At 43.5% G+C, this 25,343-nt stretch overlaps 2 protein-coding genes across 3 annotated transcripts; one reads left to right on the plus strand and one right to left on the minus strand.

The window, feature by feature from the left end:
• Window positions 1-1,731: 1,731 nt before the first annotated feature.
• On the minus strand, window positions 1,732-10,369 carry LOC120812660 (nucleosome assembly protein 1-like 4). Of its 2 annotated transcripts, XM_040168805.2 has the most exons (15): window positions 10,276-10,369; window positions 9,297-9,334; window positions 8,896-8,968; window positions 7,510-7,654; window positions 7,050-7,136; window positions 6,421-6,555; window positions 6,269-6,340; window positions 6,033-6,172; window positions 5,754-5,899; window positions 4,900-4,919; window positions 4,671-4,790; window positions 4,518-4,553; window positions 4,374-4,409; window positions 3,537-3,572; window positions 1,732-3,187 (listed from the first exon to the last, which is right to left on the minus strand). In XM_040168805.2, the coding sequence occupies exons 2-14, from the start codon at window positions 9,310-9,312 to the stop codon at window positions 3,567-3,569; spliced, it is 1,032 nt and encodes a 343-aa protein (XP_040024739.2). In that variant the 5' UTR covers window positions 9,313-9,334; window positions 10,276-10,369; the 3' UTR covers window positions 1,732-3,187; window positions 3,537-3,566. The 2 variants fall into 2 exon arrangements, with proteins under 2 accessions (XP_040024739.2, XP_040024738.2); XM_040168804.2 differs by lacking the exon at window positions 3,537-3,572.
• A 6,304-nt stretch (window positions 10,370-16,673) lies between these two features.
• LOC120812711 (insulin-like growth factor 2) lies at window positions 16,674-24,912 on the plus strand. Its single transcript, XM_040168882.2, has 4 exons — window positions 16,674-16,925; window positions 17,928-18,072; window positions 19,650-19,831; window positions 21,210-24,912. Exons 1-4 carry the CDS (start codon window positions 16,851-16,853, stop codon window positions 21,447-21,449), a joined length of 642 nt encoding a protein of 213 aa, XP_040024816.1. The 5' UTR covers window positions 16,674-16,850; the 3' UTR covers window positions 21,450-24,912.
• Window positions 24,913-25,343: the final 431 nt, after the last annotated feature.

The following is a 25,343-nucleotide window of genomic DNA, read 5'->3' on the forward strand; positions in this document are numbered from 1 at the left end:
GACCATCCCTAGTGCCCGTCTGCTGCCTCCACCAGTGAACTCGAGAACAATGGTTCCTACAGGTATTTATAACAATGCTTAAAGGTGTGAAAGTCAGTGTCCACACCTCTGGGAGTGGTCTTCTGGTGAGTTCAATGTAACTCGGATTTCGAATGATCCTTAGTCAATATCAGTTGTTGTGCAAGTATTACATGCATGCATTCCAGTTGATTACATTACATCAAATACAATCATAACTGCATTGGTATTATTCTATTACAGTTGCAGAATTACAGTGGTTTTACAATATTGTCATTACTTTATTGATTACACAGTTTCAGAATTATGGCTGTATTCTGGTGTACACTATATGCATTTTTATTAATTTTGTGAACCGGATCGTCAATTTGTTTCTAATATCCTACAGTTCACAGAGGCTGTAACTTCCTACATCGGCTTCTGTGAGGACAGCTGTGTACCATCATGCACCAGGGTGAGTTACAACAACGACAAACCCTGGTTCACAGCGGAACTCAGAACTCTACGCCTGCAGAAGGATCAGGCATTTAGGAGCGGGGACAAAGACTTACACACAGAGTCAAAATACAGGTTTAGCAAGGCGGTGAGAGACGCTAAACGACTGTACTCTGAGAAACTCCAACAACAGTTCTCATCAAGCGACTCTGCTTTGGTTTGGAGAGGCCTCAAACACCTCACTAACTACAAGCCAAAAGCCCCCCACTCCATGAATGACCTCCGCCTGGCAGACGAGCTGAATGAGTTCTACTGCAGATTTGAAAGACAATGTCCTGATCCCATCCCCCACAGCTCCACCAACCTGCTGCAGTCCCCCTCCCCTCCCTCCCCCAGCCCATCAGGTGCTCACGCCTCTTCATCATTATCACCTTCCCCTCCCCCACCAGCAACGACCCTCTCTATTCTGGAGAGAGACGTTAACCGGCTCTTTAGAAGACTAAATCCCCGTAAGGCAGCCGGTCCGGACTCCGTTTCCCCTCACTCCCTGAAGCATTGTGCTGACCAGCTGTCTCCGGTGTTCACTGACATCTTCAACACCTCCCTGGAGACATGCCATGTACCAGCCTGCTTCAAGGCCTCCACCATCATCCCTGTTCCCAAGAAGCCCAGGACAAAAACTGTTTGTGCCCCTTCCATGTGGCAGGAGGGTGAGGTCCATCAGGACTACGACCTCCCGCCACACGAACAGTTTCTTCCCGTCGGCAGTCGGGCTCATCAACAGAGCCGGTCCCCCACTGACTGACTATAACACTCCACCGGTCACTCCCCCTCATACTGCACATGCCACTTTAACTGTCATTTATCACTTTGTCGTCACTTTGTTACTTGTTCGCTAGTGCACTTTATGCTTAATATCTTTTAACTTTTTTTTATATTTTAAATTTTTAACTTTAACTTTATTCCCTTGTTTTATACTAACCCATAGCCTTATTCTACTAACCCATTGCATTAGCCTTTAATCTTACTTTATTTTATTACTTGTGCACTGCTGTATTGTTGTCTATTGTTACACTGTCTACTGTCATGCACCATCCGCCAAGACAAATTCCTTGTATGTTTGACATATTTTGTCAAACATACAAGTAATAACAAGTAATAAATGTTTCCTGATTCCTGAAGACGGTTTTCTGATGATTCATTTACAACAAGTGGTTGCAGCTCTAAAGTCCTGCTAGGAACAAATGTTGACACACAAACGAAGGACACAAAAATCCATTTCCATGTTGCACAACTTTAATAGAATATTTTAACTAACTCTGTACAAATTGAAATGAAATATTGCGCAAGTAACAAATTGTGAATAAGAACCCGTTAAGGCCGTTGCTAGCACACATTTCCGTGTGGTAGATTTGAAGATGTCAAGCGTGGCTCTGAAAGATCTGTCCGACAAGATCTACAATCATTATTTTTTTTAAAAGAGACATGGGTTTGTTATTTCCGCTAGGACTGCAAATCGCTGACCAGGCAAAATTGCCCCAAAGTGCCAAAAGCCATGAGGAGTATATAAAATACATTGGCAAAGCACTTCCATCTGTTTTCTACAAACATTCAACAGACTTATTGGACAATAACAGAAATATTTATATATTCTTTAACTGTAAATGCTGAATTAAGATTACGCTTTGTTAATAACTGGCAAACCCTTGAATAAAAGACGACGCTGTGTTTTTCTTTCATTTTGGCAGCTTGGCAACTGAATTTTCTTTTGCTCTGAACATCGTGCACCGTTGCTGCTGCTTAAATGGGTCATTTTTTAGGGAAATGTAACGTTTTCCAAATGTCTGGTTTTCATAAAACAATCCTATTATTCTCAAATACACGGAGTCAAAGGAGCATTTCAGGGGGTGACGGCTCAAACAGGGAAGAGCAATAGAGGTGTAACCACACACCTGTGGCATGGTGTTATTCAACGTTGTTCAGTAAATGCTTGTAAACCCAATAGACATGGGCAGAAATGAATTGAAATAAGCAGCATTACTGCATAACAATTCTTCAATGTTTGAAAAGGAAAAAAATGAAATGACTCGGCAATATTCAAGTTTTATTTACCTACTACGCCCAAATAAAATGTGAGCCAATGAGAATGAGCCTATTACTGCAGATGGGCCTTTGAGACCCCCCCCCCCCCCGAAATGCACCACTGACACCATAATAAATAGTCCAATCACATATGACAATGAACATTTTGAAAAAAGGAGGAAATGAAATTCAAAACGATATATTTAATGTCTCTTATAAAACACCATAACAAAAGAAACATTACGCCAGTGAAATATTCAGTTGTTGAACAGTTTCCTGGTAAACTCAAACTTCTCTTGTAGGCATTAAAAAACCCTGAGTGACCAATTTATTTCCATGAAAACTTAGGCTGGGATCCATCTCTTTTTCTGAGGGTCTTGACCACCATACCAAAGACTATGATGATATGGTAATTTAATGAAACGGGGGGCAAGACGGGCACAAGACGAAAGAAAACTAAGTCATGCACATGTTAAAAACAGTTGGGTTTGTCTTCTATTGCGTTCACATGAGTTCATAAAAGGGGGAGGCCTGCAAGGGGTGGGAGGACTTGCTGATTGGCTAAGAACTGATTCATCACACTGCAGGTCACCACCTCCCATGATCACCACGGTTACTGCTGTTTGCATTCGGCCGGCTTGGGCTGCTCTTTCTGTCGGGGGGGTGGGAGGGAGACACAGACACAGACCAGATTAGAAAACAAGACGGCAGAGAGCCAATTACGCCACTGGGCATTAACTAGCAGCTAGATGATGCTAAGAAGAAGGGAGACGTTAGAGAACGAAAGCACCTCGTTTGCTACAGCAAAGGGTATAATGTTAAAAACCTGTGGGATGGGGGCGGAGGGGGGGGGTTACAGGTTGAAAGACCAAGTGTCTAGTAACTATGTACAGGGACCAAAACACTTGGGACTACTGGAAGACTCCAGGACGTAGTGAGAGAAGAATGACAGACCAGAGCCAACGGACCAGACAGGGACTCCATCCCTACTGCTCCCTTACCTAGAAATTGCATTGGGTGAGAATGAGTGATTATGCCTGTAATGGAGGGGAATCCAGGGGAGGGAGAGACAACAATATTCACAAGTTTAATGGTCACAGCCACAAACGACATAGTGAAACATTGATGAATCTGGTGAATGAGCAAAAGGAATAGCTGCTGAGCAGACATTGGGCGCCACGAATGGAAAAAGCCCATTCAGACAAAGCAGCGTTGTTGGTCCGTCGTGCTAAAGCTGCTTGCAGGCCACATTATGCACGTACTTGCTTATCAGACCGGGACATCTCATAATGGAGCACGGTCCTCTCGGCCCGACTAAACCACTGAATAAATGGCTTCACTGAACGTCATTACATAAGAATGTGTAGGCAATGTAAGTGAATGAACACCCTGCCATCCCTGTTTCAATGTATCCGTCTTCATTTGATTTCTTTCCTTTTTACAATGCTGGTTTGTCAAAATGCTGAACGTCTCGGCATAATGGCATTAAGTTGCTGCTGCGTTCTCACCGCGGTATAATTCAACATGAGGTTTGCAGTCACATTCCTGTTAAACCGCTCGGACCAAATTCATCTTCGGTTCCTCTGCTGCTTTTCAAAAGTTTACCGGTCTGATAAAAGGACGTGGTGCAATTCTCTGTGCGCCACCTTTTGAGCTACACGAGACACGGACCCCCCCCCCCCCCCCCCCCCAGAGGCATTACCACACGCTTCCTCGGACCACAGCACTGCCTTGTTTCAGGGGATTTTACAATAAACACTCTCGGTTTAAAGAGCTTCGCAATTAGCACCACCATCAACGACACAATAGTATTAAAAAGAGAAGGAATATAGACTGACCTTGAGCCCCAACTCTCCGTCGTCATCGTCTTGCTCCTGAGATAAAGAAAAGAATTATAATAAGATTTAAAATATATACCTGGGCTGCTGCTAATATCATTCGGATTATTATGTGGTTTAGCGGGGATGTTTATGCTGGCACACCTCTTCATCTCCCTCCTCCAGCTCCTCCTCATCGAACTGCGTGAAAGAAAAACAAAAGGTTTAGCTTGTTTTAAGGTTAAACTTTCCCAGTTTGCAAACATCTCGTGTTGAAGCTTTTTCGGTGTTCGTGTGTGTTTGAGGAGCCAAACTCACGCTCTCGTCATCTTCCAGGGCCTCTCCTGTGAAATACAGCACCGCTCTGGGAACTATTCTCTCGCGGAAGAAATGCCCAATCTCAAAGTCTTGAGCTAGGGTGAACTCAAAATCTTCATCCTAGAAAACAGAGATACCCCTCTAACGGTTACAAATCCAATGCACACGTGGTAATGAAGAGGACACAACGCGGGGGAGATTTGATGAAGAACAAGCTAAATTGACTTACCATCTCTCCATCTTGTGAAGCTGAAAGGCAAAGGACACATCATTATAAGAAGCACCCGAACGCACGGCTCTACAAGCAAATAGAGGGCAATTAAAGCCACCGCGAAAGGTGAAAAATTGGATAAATGCAAAAGGCACATTCATTTAAAATGATCACTCATGTTAGTCATTTTACACATCTTTCACAGGGTGGCTCGACGGATTTCACTGACTCAATCAACATCCGAAAGCTCATTAAAGGCAACAACCGTGGTTATCACCAGTGACATCCCACCGCGAGGTCACGTCCTCCACAGAAGGTGACTTAACAAACAGCTGCGCCCCACCACCCTGGCAATAAACTGAGTGAAGGTGACATCATCTGCCCCTTCTTCCAACAATACTGAAATGGTGGAAATGTCTTTGATAGTCTTAAAATAGTAGATAGAAATCATCTATAGTCTAATATGTACTATTTACACACATCTATGCACCGCACAGCTCTCAAATGTGGTAATAATGGTAAAACCAGTTCCATTGAGGGCGGCTTCATGTTCAGTCGAATATGTCAAATGTACCGCGCACGCACACACGCAGCAGAGTGACTGCACAGTCACACAGGTTTGGGCGTCTGCCGCCACCTGCTGCTGGATTCAGCTCAATGCAGTGACGTTGGCGAAACCTATTCGTCGAGATGTCGCCACACCGGCTGCAGATAAAGACGGCCATGTTGACTGTCAAGCAACTGTATTTGTGTGGGTTACGGCGGCTGTTCAAGGAACCGGCGTGCACAGCTAACAGAGCTTTCTTTAACGAGTAGCGGTCAAGAGAAATATGTCCAAGTCTCGTGTGCATTCATTTCTGTGTGTTGCTCACCTTTGACCGGGTTAAAGAAGTTGAAGAAAGAGTCGTTGGGGACCTGCTTGGTGACGGTGCGGACAGTGCCACGGCCTTTATGCTTCTGCTTCTTCTTTATAGTTTTCACCGTCACATCCTTCCCTTTGTGCCAGTCTATGAGACAGCTAGAGAGATGTTCAACTCCGTGAGATGCAGCAGGAAATGAAGGCCCAAACAAGATAAAAAGTAGCGAGTGATGGAAATATTTTACAAAGCAGCCTCAACATCGTGTATATGTTCATGTGCCCCATTGCTTACCCTTCACAGTCAATGATCTCTGGCCCCTCAAAGGAGAACGGCTCACAGGCATCGGGTTCCGACTTCATTTTGTAGACTTTAGTGAGGACTGCATTGTTGAAGTAACCATTGGACTCAAAGTGGAACTTTAATGTGAAACTCTAAGATGGAAGACCAAGGGAGAGACAAAGTGAACTTCATCCAATACATCAACTAGAAATAACATCAAGTCATTGCTACAACGTGACGAAACTGACCATTGGTTGTCCTGGCTCAGAAAACTTGACTTGAATATCTTTCAGGTGCTTTAGGATGGGCTCATCGTGTTCCTGGTGGTAGGTAAACAGTCAGATGACTTATGAAAACGGGGAGAAATAGGTTAACGTGGGTGTAAATCAATTAAACGTACCTGCAGCATGTCACTGAGCATGTCAACACTCCTGAATATGGTGAGCCAAAACTCCGGGATCCCTTTTGGATCCTCCCTTGGCACGGCTTCCTCTTTCTTTGCATCCTCAATAGCCGCTTTTTCCTTTACTTCCTCCTACAGGAAGAGGGCAGAGCACTTATCAAAATGCAATGTACACCAATATAAACAACTTAACTAATGAAACTTTTGAAACGGGATTTCTAAAGCTTGAGGCAAGTTAGATTCGAGACTTTGCAATACAACTCGAAATGAAATTGACCTCTACAGCCCAAATTGGAGGGACGAAAACATGGAAATGACTGTCCGGTTTGACTGCAGTTTTGCGTTTCTTAGGATGAGTTGAGTGTTTCCCTTCATTGGAACAGGGGGATTGAGAGAGATCTTTTGCAATTCAGCCAGAGTTAGTTAGCCATCGGGATTCTCATTTACATTCATACCACATTTTTCACAATCCTGTTTCCTTTTTCGACAATTTCAGCAGCCTTCAAGAATAATTTATGAGATTCACACAACCGGTGTTGGTATATTTTGTGTGGAAAGCCAGAAGCAGTACGATTTTTTATAAGTGACCAGGATTACAAGACAAACAAAATCAACTCTGTACTTACAGCAAGCTCCTCCTCTTCCTCCCGCTCACTGTGCCACTCACACTCCTCCTCTGTGGGTTCCACTGTTCCTGTGACAAAATCTCTTCTCTGTGACACAAAAGCATTATGGAGAAGTAAATCACTTTAGAGAAGCATTTGAGGATATTAGCATCACACACAGCTTGAAAGAGTTCTTGTAACTAGCTATGGAAATAGTCATGACTGATAAAAGTACAGATGACTACTTGTTATTGCAGTTTTTAATTTAGCACCAGGATACATTCTTGCTGACGTAACCACCCATTAGTGCAGGAGACAGTTTGATTATTACATATTTAGCCTCCTAACAAAAAATAGGCATTGTTACTCTATTTTAGCTTTTGCGCTGTTGGAACATCCAAAAAACCTGAACAGAAAATGCAAGATATCTGGTGTTACAGTCAGGCAAAGTAGTATTTTATAAAAGCTTTATTAAGTGTACCTTATCAAACAGTGGCTGGTAGAGGGCAGCATACTTTCTCTCCAGCTCATGGACCTCCTCGTAGAACTTAGCCTCTATGTTGGCACACTGCACCTGTAGCCTTTTCAAGGCGTGCACTCTTCTCTTTACTACTTTGGGAAGCATGCTATGAGAGAAGAGAAACATGACAATTGACGTGGATTGAAATCACACAGTAAAGGATGTACGTTTTAGACGTAATCCGGAACCAATTCTTACATAATCTTTAGTACGGTTCTCTAGCTAGGGGTCAAGTAACCACCAGAGGATCTAAAGATGGTTACGGTAGGGCTGTCACCATAAGTATTTTACTGCGCAATGTATTACACCAAAATTAATTACGATAAATATTATTGTAATTTTCAGACCATTTTATGCCACTGATAACCTAATGACAATATAATAGCATAACGCAACTATGCTATTTCAAAGAAAAAATAATGTTTTATTCTTCAGAATATTTAGACATTTAGAATGTGAAAAAAATAGATCCTAAATAAATAAAACAAATACACCTAAGTTAAACGTGAATTTGCTCTCCTCTCTCATTCGGCTTAAAGCCAAAACGTTCCCATGCCGGAGCTGAAGATTGCGGCTTTGAAACAAAGTCCATTGTTTATCATAACTGGTTGTAGATTTTTACAAAAAAAGGACCCCTCATAACACAGTGGGTTCATGTCTTCTCTTTGCCTATCAGTGTCCACCCTGTGTGTGTGTGTGTGTGTGTGTGTGTGTGTGTGTCTGGGTATATAGACACTTGCTGAGCGCCACCTCCGCTTTCGACAAAGAAAGCAGACAAAAAGGGACAGAGGCAGCGCAATCGACTAAAATGTATACCATGCGATAAGTCAATACATTAACTATGGCGACAGCCATACTTTAAGGTTTGGCAATCATATTATTTTAGCGTTTTCAATGTTGTATTTATTGTTGGATAACACTGAAGATACAATTCTGATTACACCTCACCACAATACCACCGTGGGTAACACAGCACCATGTTCAAATCATGAGGAAGTTACTGTAACTGACATGTTTTTACTTGTTTGCGGGAATCACCTTCAAATGTAACTGACAATTGTGACTAAAACTAGTTGATGTAACCGCTCAGTGTCCTACGTGTAAGCGTCCAAAGATCATGCATAGAGATGTTTCATAACCAATGTTATGATCAATTCTAAGTTTCTTAAAAATACTTATACGGTTTGACGTATTAAGATTAGACGCATAATCGGTTACCATTTTGCACTGTTGCCATCCTAAATAGAAGACCAGCTGTGAACACTAGCATATTACGTTGCGAAACCCTTTGAATTTGGACATTTGATCTTAAATTACACAAACATAGCATGAAACATCTGCACTGACCTTTCCAAGAAGTGGGGGCCGACTGGTTTGTCAACCTGCCCACCTGGATTTTGCATCCCTTGTTCCCCTTTACCTGCCAATGAAGATCATAGTTGCAGGTTAATTATCATAACAATTTTTTTATTGACAAGAGTTAATTCATAATGCTTAAATGCTTTAAATTACGCTTACTATACACTAACCAATATTACACAACCCATTACAATAGCACGCAAACATATAACGTTACTTTACGTTTAAATTATTTACATAGTGATCTTGTCTAAACTTGCATATGTTGATAAAACTTTTTCTAGGTCATAAAGCATTTCACAAATATCAGCTTATACTAAACAGTCAAAACAGAAAACTTGATATACAATTGAGTATGGAAAAGTTCACTTAAATAACTTTATCTTTACCTTTGATGGCGTCCATTACTATGTGGCAGCTTCTTCCTCTAATGGAAACAGTTCAATTGTAAGTTAGAAGCAAATACAAAAGGTGACGTGGGGTCATTCGTTGTTTGATAGCGAGCGCTTTCTTCTACATGCGGGACGCTTGACAATATAACATTTGCACAAAAACAGTCAGGGCTCAAAATTATTTCACTTTCCACAGACACTGAGACTAAGATACTTCAGATTACAGCGACAGAGACCGGCTGAGCTAACGGCAACTGATCAACAGCATCACCGGTGTTGAGCAAGAGCCGGCCGATGACGCATTGACATGCTAACGGCAGCTGGGCTAGGACATGACAACCAAAGTTAGCACCTCTTCCTTTCACGATGGACAAAATGATTATGACGAACTGTGACAGCTATGCGAGACCAATGATCAAATCATTATCAAACGAGTCTACGCGATTACGGCAGAATACTAACAAACCAAATGCTAATAACACCAGTATGGGCGGTGCCACAAATCTGACAGCAGCTAACGGGGCTAGCCAGCTAGCAAGCAAGAACCCAACCAATGTGCCGTGAACAATGTTTTAGCTAACGTTAACACAACAAGTGCAAAAGGTAACCACTTTAAGGGTCCAATATCCTTTTATCAACTACTCGCGCACGGCAATGGTGATGATGATGATGATGATGATGATGTCCGCCAACGAATTAGGGAGGCAACAACGCCATTATGTAGAGAAAACCCGCCCGTAAATAGCAGTAAATTACGGCTAGTAGCCTAATGCTAGCTGCATTGACAAGCTAATATTAGCTAACGCTGGCTCACGGGTTAATAAAAGTGTGAGAACAAATTATCTTTCGGGCAGCACACCGCCAGCACGTCACATTAGCGAGACAACTCCACGCGTGACCACCTCGTGACCTAACACGGCCGAAAATGCGTGTTTAAAGGAACGCCTGTGTTTAACAACTGTATTAGCAATCTCACCTCTAGCTGAGCGGAGTCTAAGCTAGTCGCCTCGCTCACGCGTCTTCTCTTCGACCCCCGCGCACGAGGAACACGCACGCGCCCAGCATCCTAGATTCTCATTGGCCGGCGGTTGAAGGAGGGCATTGTGCTGCATTCAAAACGCTGCGGAAATCTCACCATTTACTCAATTAAACAGACAAATGAAGGATAAACAATCAGCGTTCAAACAAAATATTTCAAATTTCAAAGCCTTTGCGAGACAAAATAACAGATTTATAGTACTGTGTCTAATTTATATGCCTATTTCACCATTCTTTATGGTTTCTTTTTCTCCCTTCATAGCGATACGTGCAAGTGCCTTGGTTAAATATGTGAACTACAAAAGTACAAATGAGTTTTTTTTCAGTATGTTTTCGTGAAATTAAAGTGCAGATAAAAAGCAAAAGGTGTGAGGTGGCTTGCAGGCCAGGGGGGAAAGGGTGAGAACACTGACGAGCTCCACTCTCCACAATTTATTTCAAAGCTGCACATCTACAAACTATCTGTGAATTCAGAGGAAATGCAATGATGACGATAACAATTTCCTATTTCAGCATCTTGAAGCTTTGAGAGATTTAAGATGACTCGTTAAATAGGATAAAGAAATGCAACATTTTTATATGATATTCAAACAACAAACATTTTGACTCGCTGTGAGTGCTTATCCAGATTAATCACTTGGTTAAGACCAACGTCTTGAGAATCACACAGGATTCTTTGCCAATGATCATAAGAGAACATCTTTGTCTTTGCTTTTGTGTTGTAATAAGTAGCATTTGGGACGCTGCCCGGGATCTAGAAACAAGTGTACAATAATTGCTATTCTTTGGCAATGAGGGGTGATTGTAGTGGGGGTTTTTTTTATGGATGCTGTGGCTAGTGACACTGAGCAGAGGTGCTCAGTGTCACTCACTGTGAGTTACTGATGATAAATCAAAGACCAATAAATACTTTTAATGTGAAAGCCTTTGACCCCTTTGCAGATGTTGAAATGACAGTGATGTTGAGACAATATATTGTCTCAACATCACTGTCATTTGTACAAATGAGGACGTAGTTTCTTTTTAAACCTCTAAAATAATGATATAGCGCACACAAGAGAAGACGAAATATTACCGTATTAAAAAATCACGTTGAAATGTGGTCTAAACATAGACGTCTTTTTTCAACGTCTACAAATAGAAGTTGAAACAACTTTCACTTTTAAACCAATTTGCAACGTCTTTTCAACGTCGGGCATAGACGTCTTTTAAACGTCTTTTCAACCAAAAAATGCTCACTGGGTTGTCTTGTTCCTACCATCCCTTTTACTTTTTTTGGTCCCTGGCCCTGCACCTCCCCTGCCTGTGGGGGGTCTTTTCAAAGCCCTGCGGGTGTGTATTAGCATGCCGTGACCCTGCTGCTGCTCTGGTTGTTGTTGAGCCCCAGAGAACTGTCCTTTGGCTATATTTGATACAACGTCTCCGATGATGTTAGTAGCGGCTGTTTTCAAATGTGGTTTAGCCAGGCTGAATCCCCGTTTTAAAAGAGGAAGGGCCATCCTGAGCAGCCCCCGAAATATACCCCACAAACCATTGGCATATTGTGTCTGAGATCCTATAAATCCCGGTAGTTCTCCGCCGGCTTGGTTCATATAATATGCCATATATCGGCCGTCATCGTGTGTGTAGTGGCTATTCCTCATCTTCCAATAGTTTTATTTTTATTTTTTTCAGAAACGCTGTTTTATAGGTCTGAAATGTAGCTTCCCTTGACCTTTCCGTATAAAAAGGTTATGTATCCATTCTGATCGTTTTTTATGGATATCTCAATATCATCAATAACGTTTTTGGAGAGAGATGTGTATTACGGCCTGTCGTAAGTCAGAGTGGGTATGCGCCGTTGTTCGGCAGCCACATTTATACATCTTAGAAGAGGTACATGGCTGTCCCCCAATAATTGATAGTCAACAATATTGCCATATATGTATAATGTGTAACAACCTGCGTGTATATCGGCGGGATAGGGGGTGGTATAGGATCTGTCAGTAGTCGGTAGGGGAAAAGCCTCCCCATCTTTAAAACCCAATATTGTCGCGAGCCGTCCTACAAAGGTTATAGTTGAATCCTCTGTTGACCCCAGAAGGTATACGCGGTTTTTAACACTACTATAATGCATAGATACCCCCTCCAGCTGCGTGTTAATGCTGATTCGAGCATTAAACGCTTTAACAATAGCCTGTATAGACTCATAAACCCCAATGTCCATAGTAAAGGCTGATTTAACCCTGTTTTTACCATTGTACACTTTTACAACCGCATCTGTTTTCGGAAAACTGTACCACACTCTCGGATACTGGAATTCTACCAACCCCACCTCATGTGGTTCGCTCAGAACAATGGCCTTGGCTAATTTTGTTCTGTAGTTCCATATCTGATTTTTAGGATAAACCTGAGCCGACGCGTTACTAGGTAGTGTAACATAAAAACCATTCTGGGTCATCGTGCCGTGTGCTATGGTGGACGGTTTAAGAGTGAACTCTCAAGATGCAGGCATGTGTCTTTTATCAAGCATCCGTGATGTCTTTTTCTGAGACCCAGGCGTTAAACTTCTCGGGCCACACCAACCATTTCACGAAGACCTGCTTCTTGCCTCTGGAGATTTTTCTATCCATAATTTTTTCTATTTTAAACACCTTGTTTTTACCTATAATTACTTTTTGTAACTCCGGTTCGTAAAACGTTCCTTTCAACAATTCCCCTGCACAATCAGTTAGTTTATAAACCGAGGATCTCGGGCTATACACCTTGATATTGTAAAATGCTCATCGGTGAATGTTTGTTTATAACCCTTCCTAAACCCACCGCGGAGTTTTGATATTCTCACGGTGTCGCCCTTGTTAAATTTAAAGCATACTGTCTTCTGAGGGTACAACTTGTACAGTTGTATGAAGACCGTCTTCTCATTGTCTTTATTGACCGTTGATGGCTGCATCTTTATGGACCTGTGGTGTGAGTTATTATAGGCCTCGACAAGCTCCTGTACTACATCCACATATCTTCAAGAATTAACGGATGTTAAATATCTCCACATGTGGGTTTTAAAAGTCCTGTTAAAGCGCTCCACCACGCTGGCCTTGGTCTCATTCGTCTTTGCAAGTTCTTGTATTTTTGAACACCATCCCAGTAAACATCATATTCCTTGTGGAGGGGCCCTTGTGCTGCATGTTTGACATTCTTGTACTGCTTAAATAAAGTGTCATATGAATTTGAGATAAAGAGACATGGTTGTCCCCTACATGCTGCCAGACACAACTTCATGGTGCGCACATTTCTGGAGAAACTTAAGTCTGGGTACAGACCCTCCCCCGATGCCCTCGCAAAACAATCAGACTGCAATAAACACAAAAACATCACCAACCCCTTTCTCTGACTCCACCTCCCTCCCCAATCACTTCGTACCGTCCATTTATCCCACATCAAAAATAACATCCACATGTTGTACATCATGACTTGATTTTCCACGCCGATATATATGCTCTTCTTTCTCTCGCCACCTGTTTTTCCCATCAGCTGTACTGGTTCACTGTCGAGTATGGCTTATGCAAACAGAACGGTGAGGTGAGGGCTTACGGAGCTGGACTGCTCTCCTCTTACGGAGAGCTTGTGGTGGGTTTTCCCCGTGTTTTCTCTGAATAAAAACTAATAAATGCAACAATCACAGTCAACTGAGCTGTACGCTAATCCTTCGTGTTTTCCCCTCAAACTTTTACTTCCAGCACTCACTGTCTGACGAGCCAGAGACCAGGCAGTTCGAACCGGAGGCTGCAGCCGTGCAGCCTTATCAAGACCAGACGTACCAGCCGGTCTACTTTGTTTCTGAGAGTTTTGTAGATGCAAAAGAGAAATTCAGGTACCAAACAAATCCCCCCCGTTTTCTTCTTTGCACCCGCATGCGAATAGAGAAGAACAAAAAGGAGAATGAAAAAAATGAACGGAAAAAAAAGAGGAGAGGGGGGTTTGGTGAGGACAAGGTCAGAGAACAGCCAGTCAACCCCTGAGGGCACTAGGATTTGTAGGTCAGCCATGGCAGCCAAAAGACAGCTGTTACTAATGTAGTCAATCTACCAAGGCCAAGCCCTGGAATTTCTGTTGGCAAACAGATCAAATGTTTCCCTGAAAAACAAGTAGCCTAAGTGAGCGTTTTGGTTTCTTCTAGAGCCAAGCAGAGGTCATCCCTCCCAAGCTAAATGAGAAAATGTCAGCGTGGGAATGATTGTAAAAGCGTGGTGAAGAAGAAACAGAGCATGTGATACACACATGTGTGGTGTTGGTCTTAATTTGGTGCCTCTACAAGCAAACACCAGTCCTACACTTTGTTACAGTTAAACACTTTGACTTGTTTAGGTCTTGCTTTTTTTGTTTGAAATCTTTCACCAGCGTCCCTTCTCCGTGAAGTTTGATCCGTACACCAGCAGAGTGGAGGTGCTGGACAACCCGCTGAAGATCCAAGGAGGTCTGGAGGGCCTGAAGGACGAGCTAAAGATACTGACGGATGCCCTCAGCGTTTTGTCATGATGGTGCCCCGGCCTGCGACCGGCCTGCGACCGGCCTGCTGTGTTGTCTGCTTCCTCTCTGCTGCGCTCTGAGACGTCCAACATGTGATCAAGACCAATGTGTTAATCTTCCTGTGCCGTACCTCCAGTATGATGCTGTTTCTGATTTGTTGTTGTTCTGAGTTGTTGTTCGCTGTGACCGACAAGGTTGCAACCATTACAACCTCACTACGCAGTGCAGGCAAAGTTTCCAAAGATGTTAAAAGCTCCGCTGCTTGAAATGGGTTTTGGGTTTTAAAGACTGGGCCATTCCTGCGTTTAAAAAACCCCCATGTGATACAATGAATGTATTTAAAGAAAAACAATTTAAAAAAATAAAGAAACATTATGGTAGAATTAAGACTGAAATGTACATTTAAATTATATTTATTTTATTTAGAAAGGACCACATCTGCTGCGTTGAAAGCTTTATTTTCTGTATTTGAGTATTGATCTACTTCTAAATTGGTCGATTTGTCTGGTTTCATGCTGTATTTGTCTTGAAGGTTATCAGGAATCAGGAATCAGGAATCAGAAAACATTTATTAGCCAAAATATGTCAAACATACAAGGAATTTGTCTTGGCGGTTAGTGCGCGACAGTAGACAGACAAGACAACAGTGCACAAGTAATAAAATAAAGTGGAATGAAATGCTAATGCAATGGGTTAGTAGAATAAGGCTATGGGTTAGTATAAAACAAGGGAATAAAGTTAAAAAAATTTAAATATTAAAAAGTTAAAAAGAAAAATATGAAGCATAAAGTGCACTAACAAACAAGTAACAGACAAGAGACAAAGTGACAAGATGCATAATAAAATAAACATCAAAACATACATCAAATAAACATCAAAACATACTCTTCCTTTGATGTATAATGGATTATTGATAAAGTAAACACAACCCATCAAACAAACTCTCACGTTGCTGTCACGTTGAGATGTTTAACACACGAAGTGCGCTTGGCTGCATAATAGCTGATGTTAATCTGCCACAAGAGGGCGCAGTCCGGTCGGGTGTACCTGCCTGCAGAGATGCCCTCCGACCTCGGCAACGTTGCAAGACAAACAAACAGTTGTTCCCTACGTGGACCACTAGGTGTCGGTCTGAAGACATGTCTGGAGTCTCACCTTTTGCTCAAGCTATACTTATATAAGGGAACCCTCCAACTGTTTTAAAAAGAAGAGGAAGAAAAAAACAGAAAGTGCATTGCTCGGGGTGGGCTATGCAGCCACTTGTTATGGAGCATCTGTGCAACATCTGGATGGAGGTTTCTCTGCTGGACATTTAAACCCACAGGAGGGACATTGATTGTTTTTTTCTGTTTGATAACCATCATACATGTCTTCTGCAATTCTGCGCCATTCAAGTGGGAGTCGTTGCAGCCTCCTCCCGCCTTCGCGTGGGACACACTGACTATATCTCAACCTTCACTAAAACACCAGTCGACCCTGGTGACTAAAGGCTACATTTACACCTGAGCGAGAGGAAAACCGCAGACCCCTGGCCACAGTGCTTCAACTCTAAATGTCAATCTCAATTACAGCTGGGCGGAGGCATTCAAATGCCCCTTGGAGTCTGAGGAATTACCTTCTATTCTTGTTCAGTCTGCGTCCTCTGCGTAAACATTGTGATTGTAGGTTTCGGTGCGTAAACGTGGAATAAATGCCTATGGAATTGTTTCACATTCACAGAACTCTCACTCTTTCTTTTTTTTCCTTTTCTCCCCTAAGCACTTTTCCATAAAACGCCTCTGGACCATTTTTTTTTTTCACCAGCGGTGAGGAGGAGGAGCGAGGGTGCTGGGGTGGGTGCAAGGGGCGTGTTTGGGTATAAAGCGCTTCTCCCTGAGAAGTTGTGCCTGTCGCCTGGTCTTTGGGGCAGCCTCTCACACATCATCTCTTTTGCCGCAGCAACTGGGAAACTAACTCACCTGCAACCTCTCCAAAAACCAAAATAACCACAACGTTTTGCTAACTGAAATGGACACACAGAAGAGACCGGGACACCACTCGCGCTGCCACACCTGCAGACGAACAGATATGAGCCGAATGAAGGTAAACCAAAAAAAAAAAAAAGGGAAACACATAGTTTGATGCTGTCCGCTTGTGTCGCGCCGGTGTTTGAAAGACAACAAGCAAGTGTTATAACGGCGCTTTCTCGGATTTATTAAGAAAACCGCCTCGGGCTTCCCAGATGCATTGAGCGCATCTTTTTTTTGTTTGTTTCTGTGCAAAAAATGTGAGCAATCGGACATCTTTTAATTTGCATGCAACAAAGTAAGTTCGGGATGCAAGGTCGACATGGACGCTGGCTGAAGCGTTGAAGCATTCGTGCAACAGGCTGTCCGCTAAGAATGAAGAAAACGCGAGTGTAGATCGTATTCCGTATCTCGTCTGGATGAGACGCAGCAAACAGCTTGTCTTTCTGTCGGCAGATAGGGGTCGGTGAGCCTGAGGGGTCAGTGAGCTCACCAAAGGGTGAGCAAGGGGAAAACATATGCTGAGTCTGGCTTTTCGGATAGTTAAGTATCGAACAACCGGTCTCGCAACTTCGGGGGAGTTGTGTAAGAGTGCGAAAGACAGAGATACCGTCTACTCCCCCCCAGAATAAGCAGTTATCTCAAGGTATAACACAGTGACAGAAAACAGTTCCAGGAAAGAGGGGAATTTCACATTTCGAATAATTTGTCTCACGCAACGGGGTTTTCTGAGTTTGCAATTCAATACATATATGTACATATACAACGTAATACCTGAGGTCGTACATCTTACGCACGCTTCCAAATGCGAGCGCGTGAATGGTTTATCCTCTTATATCACATAGAAACGCAACATCTGGCTCTCAGCTGAGATTATTTCGTTGTTGAATGCCACCTCCGAAATGTGCAGTCGCATTTGTTGAACCGCTGCTTTATTCTGAAATGTGTGTGTGTGTGTGTGTGTGTGTGTGTGTGTGTGTGTGTGTGTGTGTGTGTGTGTGTGTGTGTGTGTGTGTGTGTGTGTGTGTGTGTGTGGGGGGGGGGGGGGGGGGGGGGGGTGTTTTCCCACCCTCTGCAGATGAAGAAGATGTCCTCGTCCAGTCGCGCGCTGCTCTTGGCACTGGCCCTCGCACTCGTGGAAATGGCCTCGGCAGAGACGCTGTGTGGGGGAGAGCTGGTGGATGCGCTGCAGTTTGTCTGTGAAGACAGGGGCTTCTATTTCAGTAGGTTTCAAACACCAAAAAAATACACACACACACACGCACGCACGCACACACACACACACACACACACACACACACACACACACACACACACACACACACACACACACACACACACGTTTTAACACAACGAGCTGCTTCGCTCTGTATGCCCCCCCCGCCCTCCCCCCTCTGTTGTTCACTCGCGCACATCTGTTTGGATAGCTGAGGCGATATCCCTCCGTCTGTGGCTGCGTGGTGCGCGTTTGGTGTCTTTACCTTCTCACGCACTCACAGCGCGCGCGCAAATACCCTCAGGCTGAGAGCCAGATAGCGCTTGTGTGTGTGTGTGTGTGTGTGTGTGTGTGTGTGTGTGTGTGTGTGTGTGTGTGTGTGTGTGTGTGTGTGTGTGTGTATGTGTGTGTGTGTGCGTGTGGGAGGGTTGTGGCCAGCTGAGAGTCTGAAGACCTCGTCCGGGACAGCGCCCACCTCTCATTGCATATGAAAGCAATGTGAAAAACGCACGACACGGCGCGACACAATGGGCTGCTTGTTTACCAGTCAAGTAAAAGTACCCCGAGGGGCATTACAGTCACCTCAGCACCAATGACTTTTTGTGGGGTTTGATTTGGTTAAGGAATGCAGTGGTGATGGGGATAGACGAAAAGCATTATGGTTAGTTAATCCTCAAGTGGATAAGCTTCTGATTGCACAGTGTCTGTGACATATAAGGGTTCACCTTCCTCTAGGATTTCTCCGGCAGCGAACCCCCCCCCCCCCCCCCCCCCCCATAGTGATATCGTCCCACCCCCCCTGCGTTTCACGTTTGACAGACATGCAGCTTATTTGCGTGCAGTTTGCCACAGAAGCTTCATTAGGAACGATCCTTATCCAGTGAATGCGAACCTATAGATGTGCTCCTTCGTCCCCGTCCCCCCCCATCGCCCTCTGTCTCTCTCATGTTCCTCTTTCTGCAATCCAAAGTCTTCCTCGTGAGATTTGGGCACAGGGCTTAAAACCAGGCTTTTATTGGCTGCGAATAGTCTTCCCCTGTGCAACATGCTAACTCCCCTGACTGTATTCCTCCATACCTTTTTCTCCCACGTCTCCACTCAACCCCTCTTTTGTTTTTCATTCTTTCCCACTGTTTTGACCCTCGCACACCCTCTCTCTCTCTTTTCCTGACTGATCTCCTTTCCGTTATTTTCTCTACTCGGGCCCCTCCTCATCCTCTTTATCTATGCTGACTTGACACAGGACAAGGTCACAGAAGAGTTTCCATTTTACGTGTTTGCTCAGCCAAAGATCAGTCTGAGAGCTTAGTTGTCTGTCTCCATCACTCTCTTTTGATGTCTACAACAGTGTCCTTGTGTATTCACTCATTTAAGGGCAGCGCTAATCAGATCATCCCCCACAAACAAGTGTGTTGCAGTTGATCATAGAGGGGTTTTTTTTATCCCCTTTTCTCTATGGAATGCTATAATTGTCCAAGTAATCCAGCTAAAACAACCCACATTCGTTATTGATGTCAGTGTTCTCAGGTCTGAACATCACCCTCATCACAGCCTTTCCTTATCGCTTGTTGTGTCTTTTCTCAGGTAGGCCAACCAGCAGGGGTAACAACCGGCGCAACCAGAACCGTGGGATCGTAGAGGAGTGTTGTTTCCGTAGCTGTGACCTCAACCTGCTGGAGCAGTACTGTGCCAAACCCGCCAAGTCCGAAAGGGACGTGTCGGCCACCTCTCTGCAGGTCATACCCATGATGCCCGCACTAAAACAGGTACGTTTAGACAAAAACAACGGGCCGGTATGGAAACATTTCCAATCCTGGTCTCGGATCTTTTCTCTATTCACCTCTGAGCCTCACCCCTATGTCCATAAGAGACAGGGACACAGAAACAGGTTTATCTTGTTAAAATGGTCATAGGTAGGCAGTTAGCCTCCGTGTGAAGTGCTGAGCATCGCGGAAAGCATCAAGACAGTCACGGCACATCGTGTTTACCGAGTCGTGTTCACAGACTTGTGTACGTCAGAGAGTGCGTGTTTGTGTTAGAGAGAGAGAATTGTGAGATGTTAAGATACATCTGTTTCTTTGTGTTTGATTATTAGTCACGGAATAGCAAGCGGGCATGCGTTTTGATCTGGTAAGAAATGCCTGACCTGGCCGGCAGAACCTCTCTTAAATGTGTCTCAGACGTGCAGGGAATCATCAAAGCGTTTCAGCTCCTTTCACTGCAATCGCGGGACTAAACGGTGGCTCCTTTCCAGATCTCTTCGAAAACCCCATCGGGTTATGCTGGATAGACTTTTATCATTCCTCTGCATCGGCTTGCATGAGTATCCGTGCCATGTGATGTTGGGGGATAAACAAACAGAACACAATAAATACTGCAAATAGCCAGAGGAAAGACATGTACCAAGCTTCTAAAATGCGGGGAAAAAGGAGGTTTGCAAGAGGGAATTAGTTGGGACATGTCCTTCGTTTGTGTAGGAAGGCAGAGTTGATGGGTACAGCCTGCTCTGAGGGCCAGCTGTTCTTTGGCTATTGAACAGGCCTGCAGTGAATGAAGGGGGATAAACACTTCTCAAGTGGCAGGACCAAAACAAGCCATTCAGATGGAGCGCTGACTACTCACGCATAAATTCTAGCCTCCCTGCCACCACTCCCACTTTGTCTCAATCTGCGGTGCTCAGCACAACACTTAACCCTAGGTAGAAAAGAGTTTGCCGCAAAAGAATAGGGGTTTTGATACGACAATGTGTTTATTTCATTCGGCCTGTGGAGGTTAGGCGGTTCAGCGGTTGTCGGATGAACGACGTGCTCCTCATATGTATATGAGGCGAGCGGCCGCCCTTCCCTTTGACGTTATGTTAAAGAGGCTGAACCAAGAGCTCGTTGACTGCTTCTTTCAGCCGAGGAAGCCAAAACAAGGGCAAGTTGGAGGCAATGCGAGTCTGTTATGACGTCCCGCGCTATAAGAAGGCTATTTGACTTCCATTGAACCGGCCAAACAATGACCGAATGTATAAAAAAAACAAAAAAAACAAGGCTTTCCTCCATTGTAATGAGCACTTTCACTGTATGTTATCACAACTAATGAACTGACCCTCTCTTTTCCCCCCCTTTTCCTCTATTCTCTGCCGGCACGCCACAATAGGAAGTCCCAAGGAAGCAGCATGTGACCGTGAAGTATTCCAAATACGAGGTGTGGCAAAGGAAGGCGGCCCAGCGGCTCCGGAGGGGTGTCCCCGCCATCCTGAGGGCCAGAAGGTTTCGGAGGCAGGAAGAGAAGATCAAAGCCCAGGAGCAGGCGGTCTTCCACAGGCCCCTCATCAGCCTGCCCAGCAAACTGCCTCCCGTCTTGCTCGCCACGGACGACTCTCTCAACCACAAATGAGCCCAATGCCAGCCCTTTGCACAGACAAGAGGGAGAGAAAAAAAAAAGACTAGGGGATTATAGCTTTGTCTCTGGCGTCATTTCTGTGGCAGTCCTCTTTGACCTCCCCTGCCCTGTCCGAGCCCACCGATCCCCCTCCCCCGCCCCCCCCTACGCTCATCCACTACTTCTTGACCCCGTGGCCCTTCTCTAATGCCCCCACCACCCCCCACTCCCTACCCATCCTCCTCAGGCACACAAACATGCCTTCACATTCTTCCTGTCCGAACTCTTTCGCTCCCTCTCCCCTTTCAGTCACCGACACAAAAGGCACGAAAACAAACGATGAACAAAAAGTTAACAATTCGGCTGAATGCAATTCAGGTAGATCCTGACCCAAAAAAAAGAGAAAAGGGAAGGGAGGAAAAAGAAGATGAAAGAGATCTGTGCTTTGCAAGAGGACACCACGCGGAATGTTTTTTGTCCTTGTGGAAGACAACTGAAAGTGAAGAGCAGCTTGCATGAAAGAATCCATGCCACATCATTTTTCCTGAGGCAAAGAGAAGATCTCTGTTAGTTATTTTTCCTATTAGTTTGCACCTCTACCTATAAAGGGACTTCCACACTGTAAGGAATTATTTTGTAAAATTAGATTCCTGTTCCAGCACCTTTTGATCACAAACAAAAAGCAGAAAAGAGTCTGCAAAATTGCACATTGCCACGGATTACGTCAAAGTAAAGAAAAAATGGCACTATTTTTTTATGAACAATGAACGTGTAGCTTAAAAAAATGTCATGGTGCTAGCTTTGGGAATGGACTCAAAGAAGAGGTTGAAAAGCACGTTTTTTTTCTTTGAATTAATATTAAAACTTTCCGTTTTAAGGAAAGTGTGACTTTTGAAAAAAGGAAGATAAAGGATATGGTGGAGCGCTTAGCAGTGGCAATGTCAAGGGGGAAGTGTCACTGAGAGGAGACATGGGCTGCGTCGGCATCGAGGCTCACAGCTGAGTGTGATACCAGCTGCTCGTCAATAGCGACAAAGGGGGACCGGAGACCCAGTGCCTGTTCTTTCTGTCCCTGCCAGACACGGGGAGCAGTGTGAGGACACATGTGGGACACAGTGGACTGCCTGGATTGAGACAGCACTACAGTTCTGGGACAGTGCTTCCTGGTTGCCATGGCTTTTCAGACTGCTCTGACAAGAAGTAACGTGGCATTGGACAAAGACTCAGTGGGATAATGATTCTATTTTATTTTGTCTTATTTTCTGTTTTGTTTTCATATCAATGTTTTAATGAAAAAAAGGAAAATCCTTTAGGTTTCTGGTACCGTAACATTCCTGTTTTTTCCAAGTTAGGCTTTTACTTGGGTTTCCGTGGTTATTGTTATGATGTTATTTTACAGTTCTAATAAAAGGCACGACATTTTAATTCAAAGGGAAAAAAACAGCAATAATTTCAACTAACATTTTATTTTTATTGTATATCAGTAGTATTCTGCTTTTGCCTGAAAACAAATACTTGAATATATATACACATTTATATATATATATATATATATATATATACATATATATATATATATATATATATATATATATATATATACATATATATACATATGTACATATACATATAGATATCTATATGTATATACGGTATACATATATATATATATCGTATATACATATAGATATCTATATGTATATGTACATATGTATATATATCTATAGATAAATATCTATACATAATTAGTTTCCAGGGAGGTTGTGTTATTTTCCTTTAGTCTGAGCTGTATCTTGCGTAATGAGCCGCCAAGCTTTTTTGTTTGTTTGTTGAAATACAAATAAGGGCACTGTATAAAGGCATTATTTATTTTGTTATAAAATATATTTGAGAAATTGGTCCAAATAATATACGTAGCACTGATGCTCAAATGACGCATTTATTTTGTATGATCTCTGTTTTCCGATTGGAGTTGTAAGGCTTTTTCGTAGATGCTTTGTACCAAAAATAATGTCTTTTTTTCCTTTTTTGTTTGCCTTAGTTACTTTAAATTAATATTTTAACAGCAGCATAGCCTGGATTGCTTAGGCATGTTATGTCACAGAAATAGGAACATACTCTGAATACGTTGGTCTGCATGGATTTCCAGAAGCCTGTCAGGGGTTTCTGCAAAAAAGATAGCATTAATGAGTGACTTTATTATTGGAAAAATAACTGTTCAACATTGATTGTACTCAAACCCATTATGTTTTGAAGCCACTTTAGTATTGATGGCAGGGGAATGATCAGTCCTTCATTAAATCATGTGTTTGTAATTGTGCATGGTGTCCGATATGATCTCCTAAGGAACATCTTGCCTGGATGTGTCAGTGCCACTGATGTTGTTGCTTGTTAGTTTGGGTCATGAGGTCATAAATGTGCAGTCAGTTGTAAATTTAAGGGTTTTGCTTACACTTGACTTACACAAGTCCTTGTGTCGAGGCCTTAATTTACAGATAACAGTGTTCCTATGATGCTATCAAACATCAAACGTCATCTAATGATTGTTGGGAGGGAGCGAATCGTCGCTCCGCACCTCACTGTCGGCCCGTCGGTCCTGTCTTCTCCGTTTGTAAAAGACAATGTCCCTGATCGTGTGCATCAACAGTCTGCGTCTGTACTTGCGTGGCGAGGGCGGGGGGGGCGTTGTTGCCTGCCATTCAGCCCTCAACAATCTTCCAGTCACCCCTCCATTATGCATTTGGTGAAGGGCTATCACGCTGAACCATTTCTGAAGCACTCAGGAATCACAGCAATCTGTGCTCTCCGAGGGAGAAGCCCAGCAGTTGCCGAGTGTCAGTGATAATCTCGTTGTGGAAGGGCAGCCGAGATTAAAACCCACACCTGTCCACAATGACACAGCCCTCTGTGACAGACCACTGAAGCCCACGTCAGAAACAAGGTCCGTCTGTGCCACTTTATAGTTCCCCCCCTTTATTGTGTCATGCATCACCCATGAAATAGAGAGAGACCTAATGGATACTCGCCCCGCTGTGGTGCAGTCAAGCCAATACTTTATATCTTCTTTCTTTCACAGAGATCTCAATAATCAAAGCTGCGTCCTTCCTATAATTATATTCTACTTCAGTTGTGCAACAAAGCAGGCAGTGCAATTATTATTATTAGTATTATTGATAATATTATTATATTATCTATTTTATTCTATATTTTCCTGCTAGGACTGCATTCATTCACTATTGTAATGTTCAAACAGGCTACTTTTGTGTTCTTATGAATGGCGGGAAAGACAACCACTTCTTTTCGCTGAATATGAAAAGATATCTTGCCGAGCGATGGCAATTTCTTCAGTGTCAGTAGCTCACTCAGCCTGTGTGTATTTTATTGATTTAACCTCTGCACGCTAGAACGTCCGAAATGCACAATTCATGTACTTTCATTTTTAATATCAATAAAAAAAAACATTTTATCAAACATAAAATGTCTGAAAGACCTACTGCTTTGTTCCGTGTGCTGTCTCAGGGGTTGGGCTCGAGAGCCATTTTTGAACTCTTTATACCAATTAAACCGTATGTACCACGTCAATGATTTATTACTTCTTAGGGCCTTGCGGCTGCTTTTAGCACCCTCTCTCTTCCTCTCTCTTTCCTCTCTCCATTTCTAAAGCCCTGGTCTCTCCGTGTGTGTGTGTGTGTGTGTGTGCGCGTGTGTGTGTCTCCTCTTCCGGATACGGCAAAAAGTGTGCCAAAGTGGAATTCAGCACTCGCAGAGTGCCAAGCGGGCCAGCCACGACTCTTCAATCCTTGCGCCGCATGCCGCATGACCTGTGTTCACGGCCTCCGACACACCCATTCGCACACACATCCCTCCGTCTTCCAGCGGCTTACCGACTGCTGGAGCAAGCTCCACCTC

This window comes from Gasterosteus aculeatus, chromosome Y (assembly GCF_964276395.1).
Source record: "Gasterosteus aculeatus chromosome Y, fGasAcu3.hap1.1, whole genome shotgun sequence".
NCBI lineage: Eukaryota > Metazoa > Chordata > Actinopteri > Perciformes > Gasterosteidae > Gasterosteus > Gasterosteus aculeatus.

Excerpts from the sequence above, each read along its gene's own strand:
- LOC120812660 (XM_040168804.2), bottom strand. Across the intron at positions 6,556-7,049 it reads AGGAAGAGGAGGAGCTTGCT|GAGGAAGTAAAGGAAAAAGC; the intron begins GTAAGTACAGAG and ends CTCTTCCTGTAG. Across the intron at positions 3,188-4,373 it reads ACGGAGAGTTGGGGCTCAAG|AAAGAGCAGCCCAAGCCGGC; the intron begins GTCAGTCTATAT and ends CCCCCCCGACAG.
- LOC120812711 (XM_040168882.2), top strand. The coding sequence starts at position 16,851 with ATGGACACACAGAAGAGACCGGGACACCACTCGCGCTGCCACACCTGC. Across the intron at positions 18,073-19,649 it reads AGACAGGGGCTTCTATTTCA|GTAGGCCAACCAGCAGGGGT; the intron begins GTAGGTTTCAAA and ends GTCTTTTCTCAG. Across the intron at positions 19,832-21,209 it reads TGATGCCCGCACTAAAACAG|GAAGTCCCAAGGAAGCAGCA; the intron begins GTACGTTTAGAC and ends ACGCCACAATAG.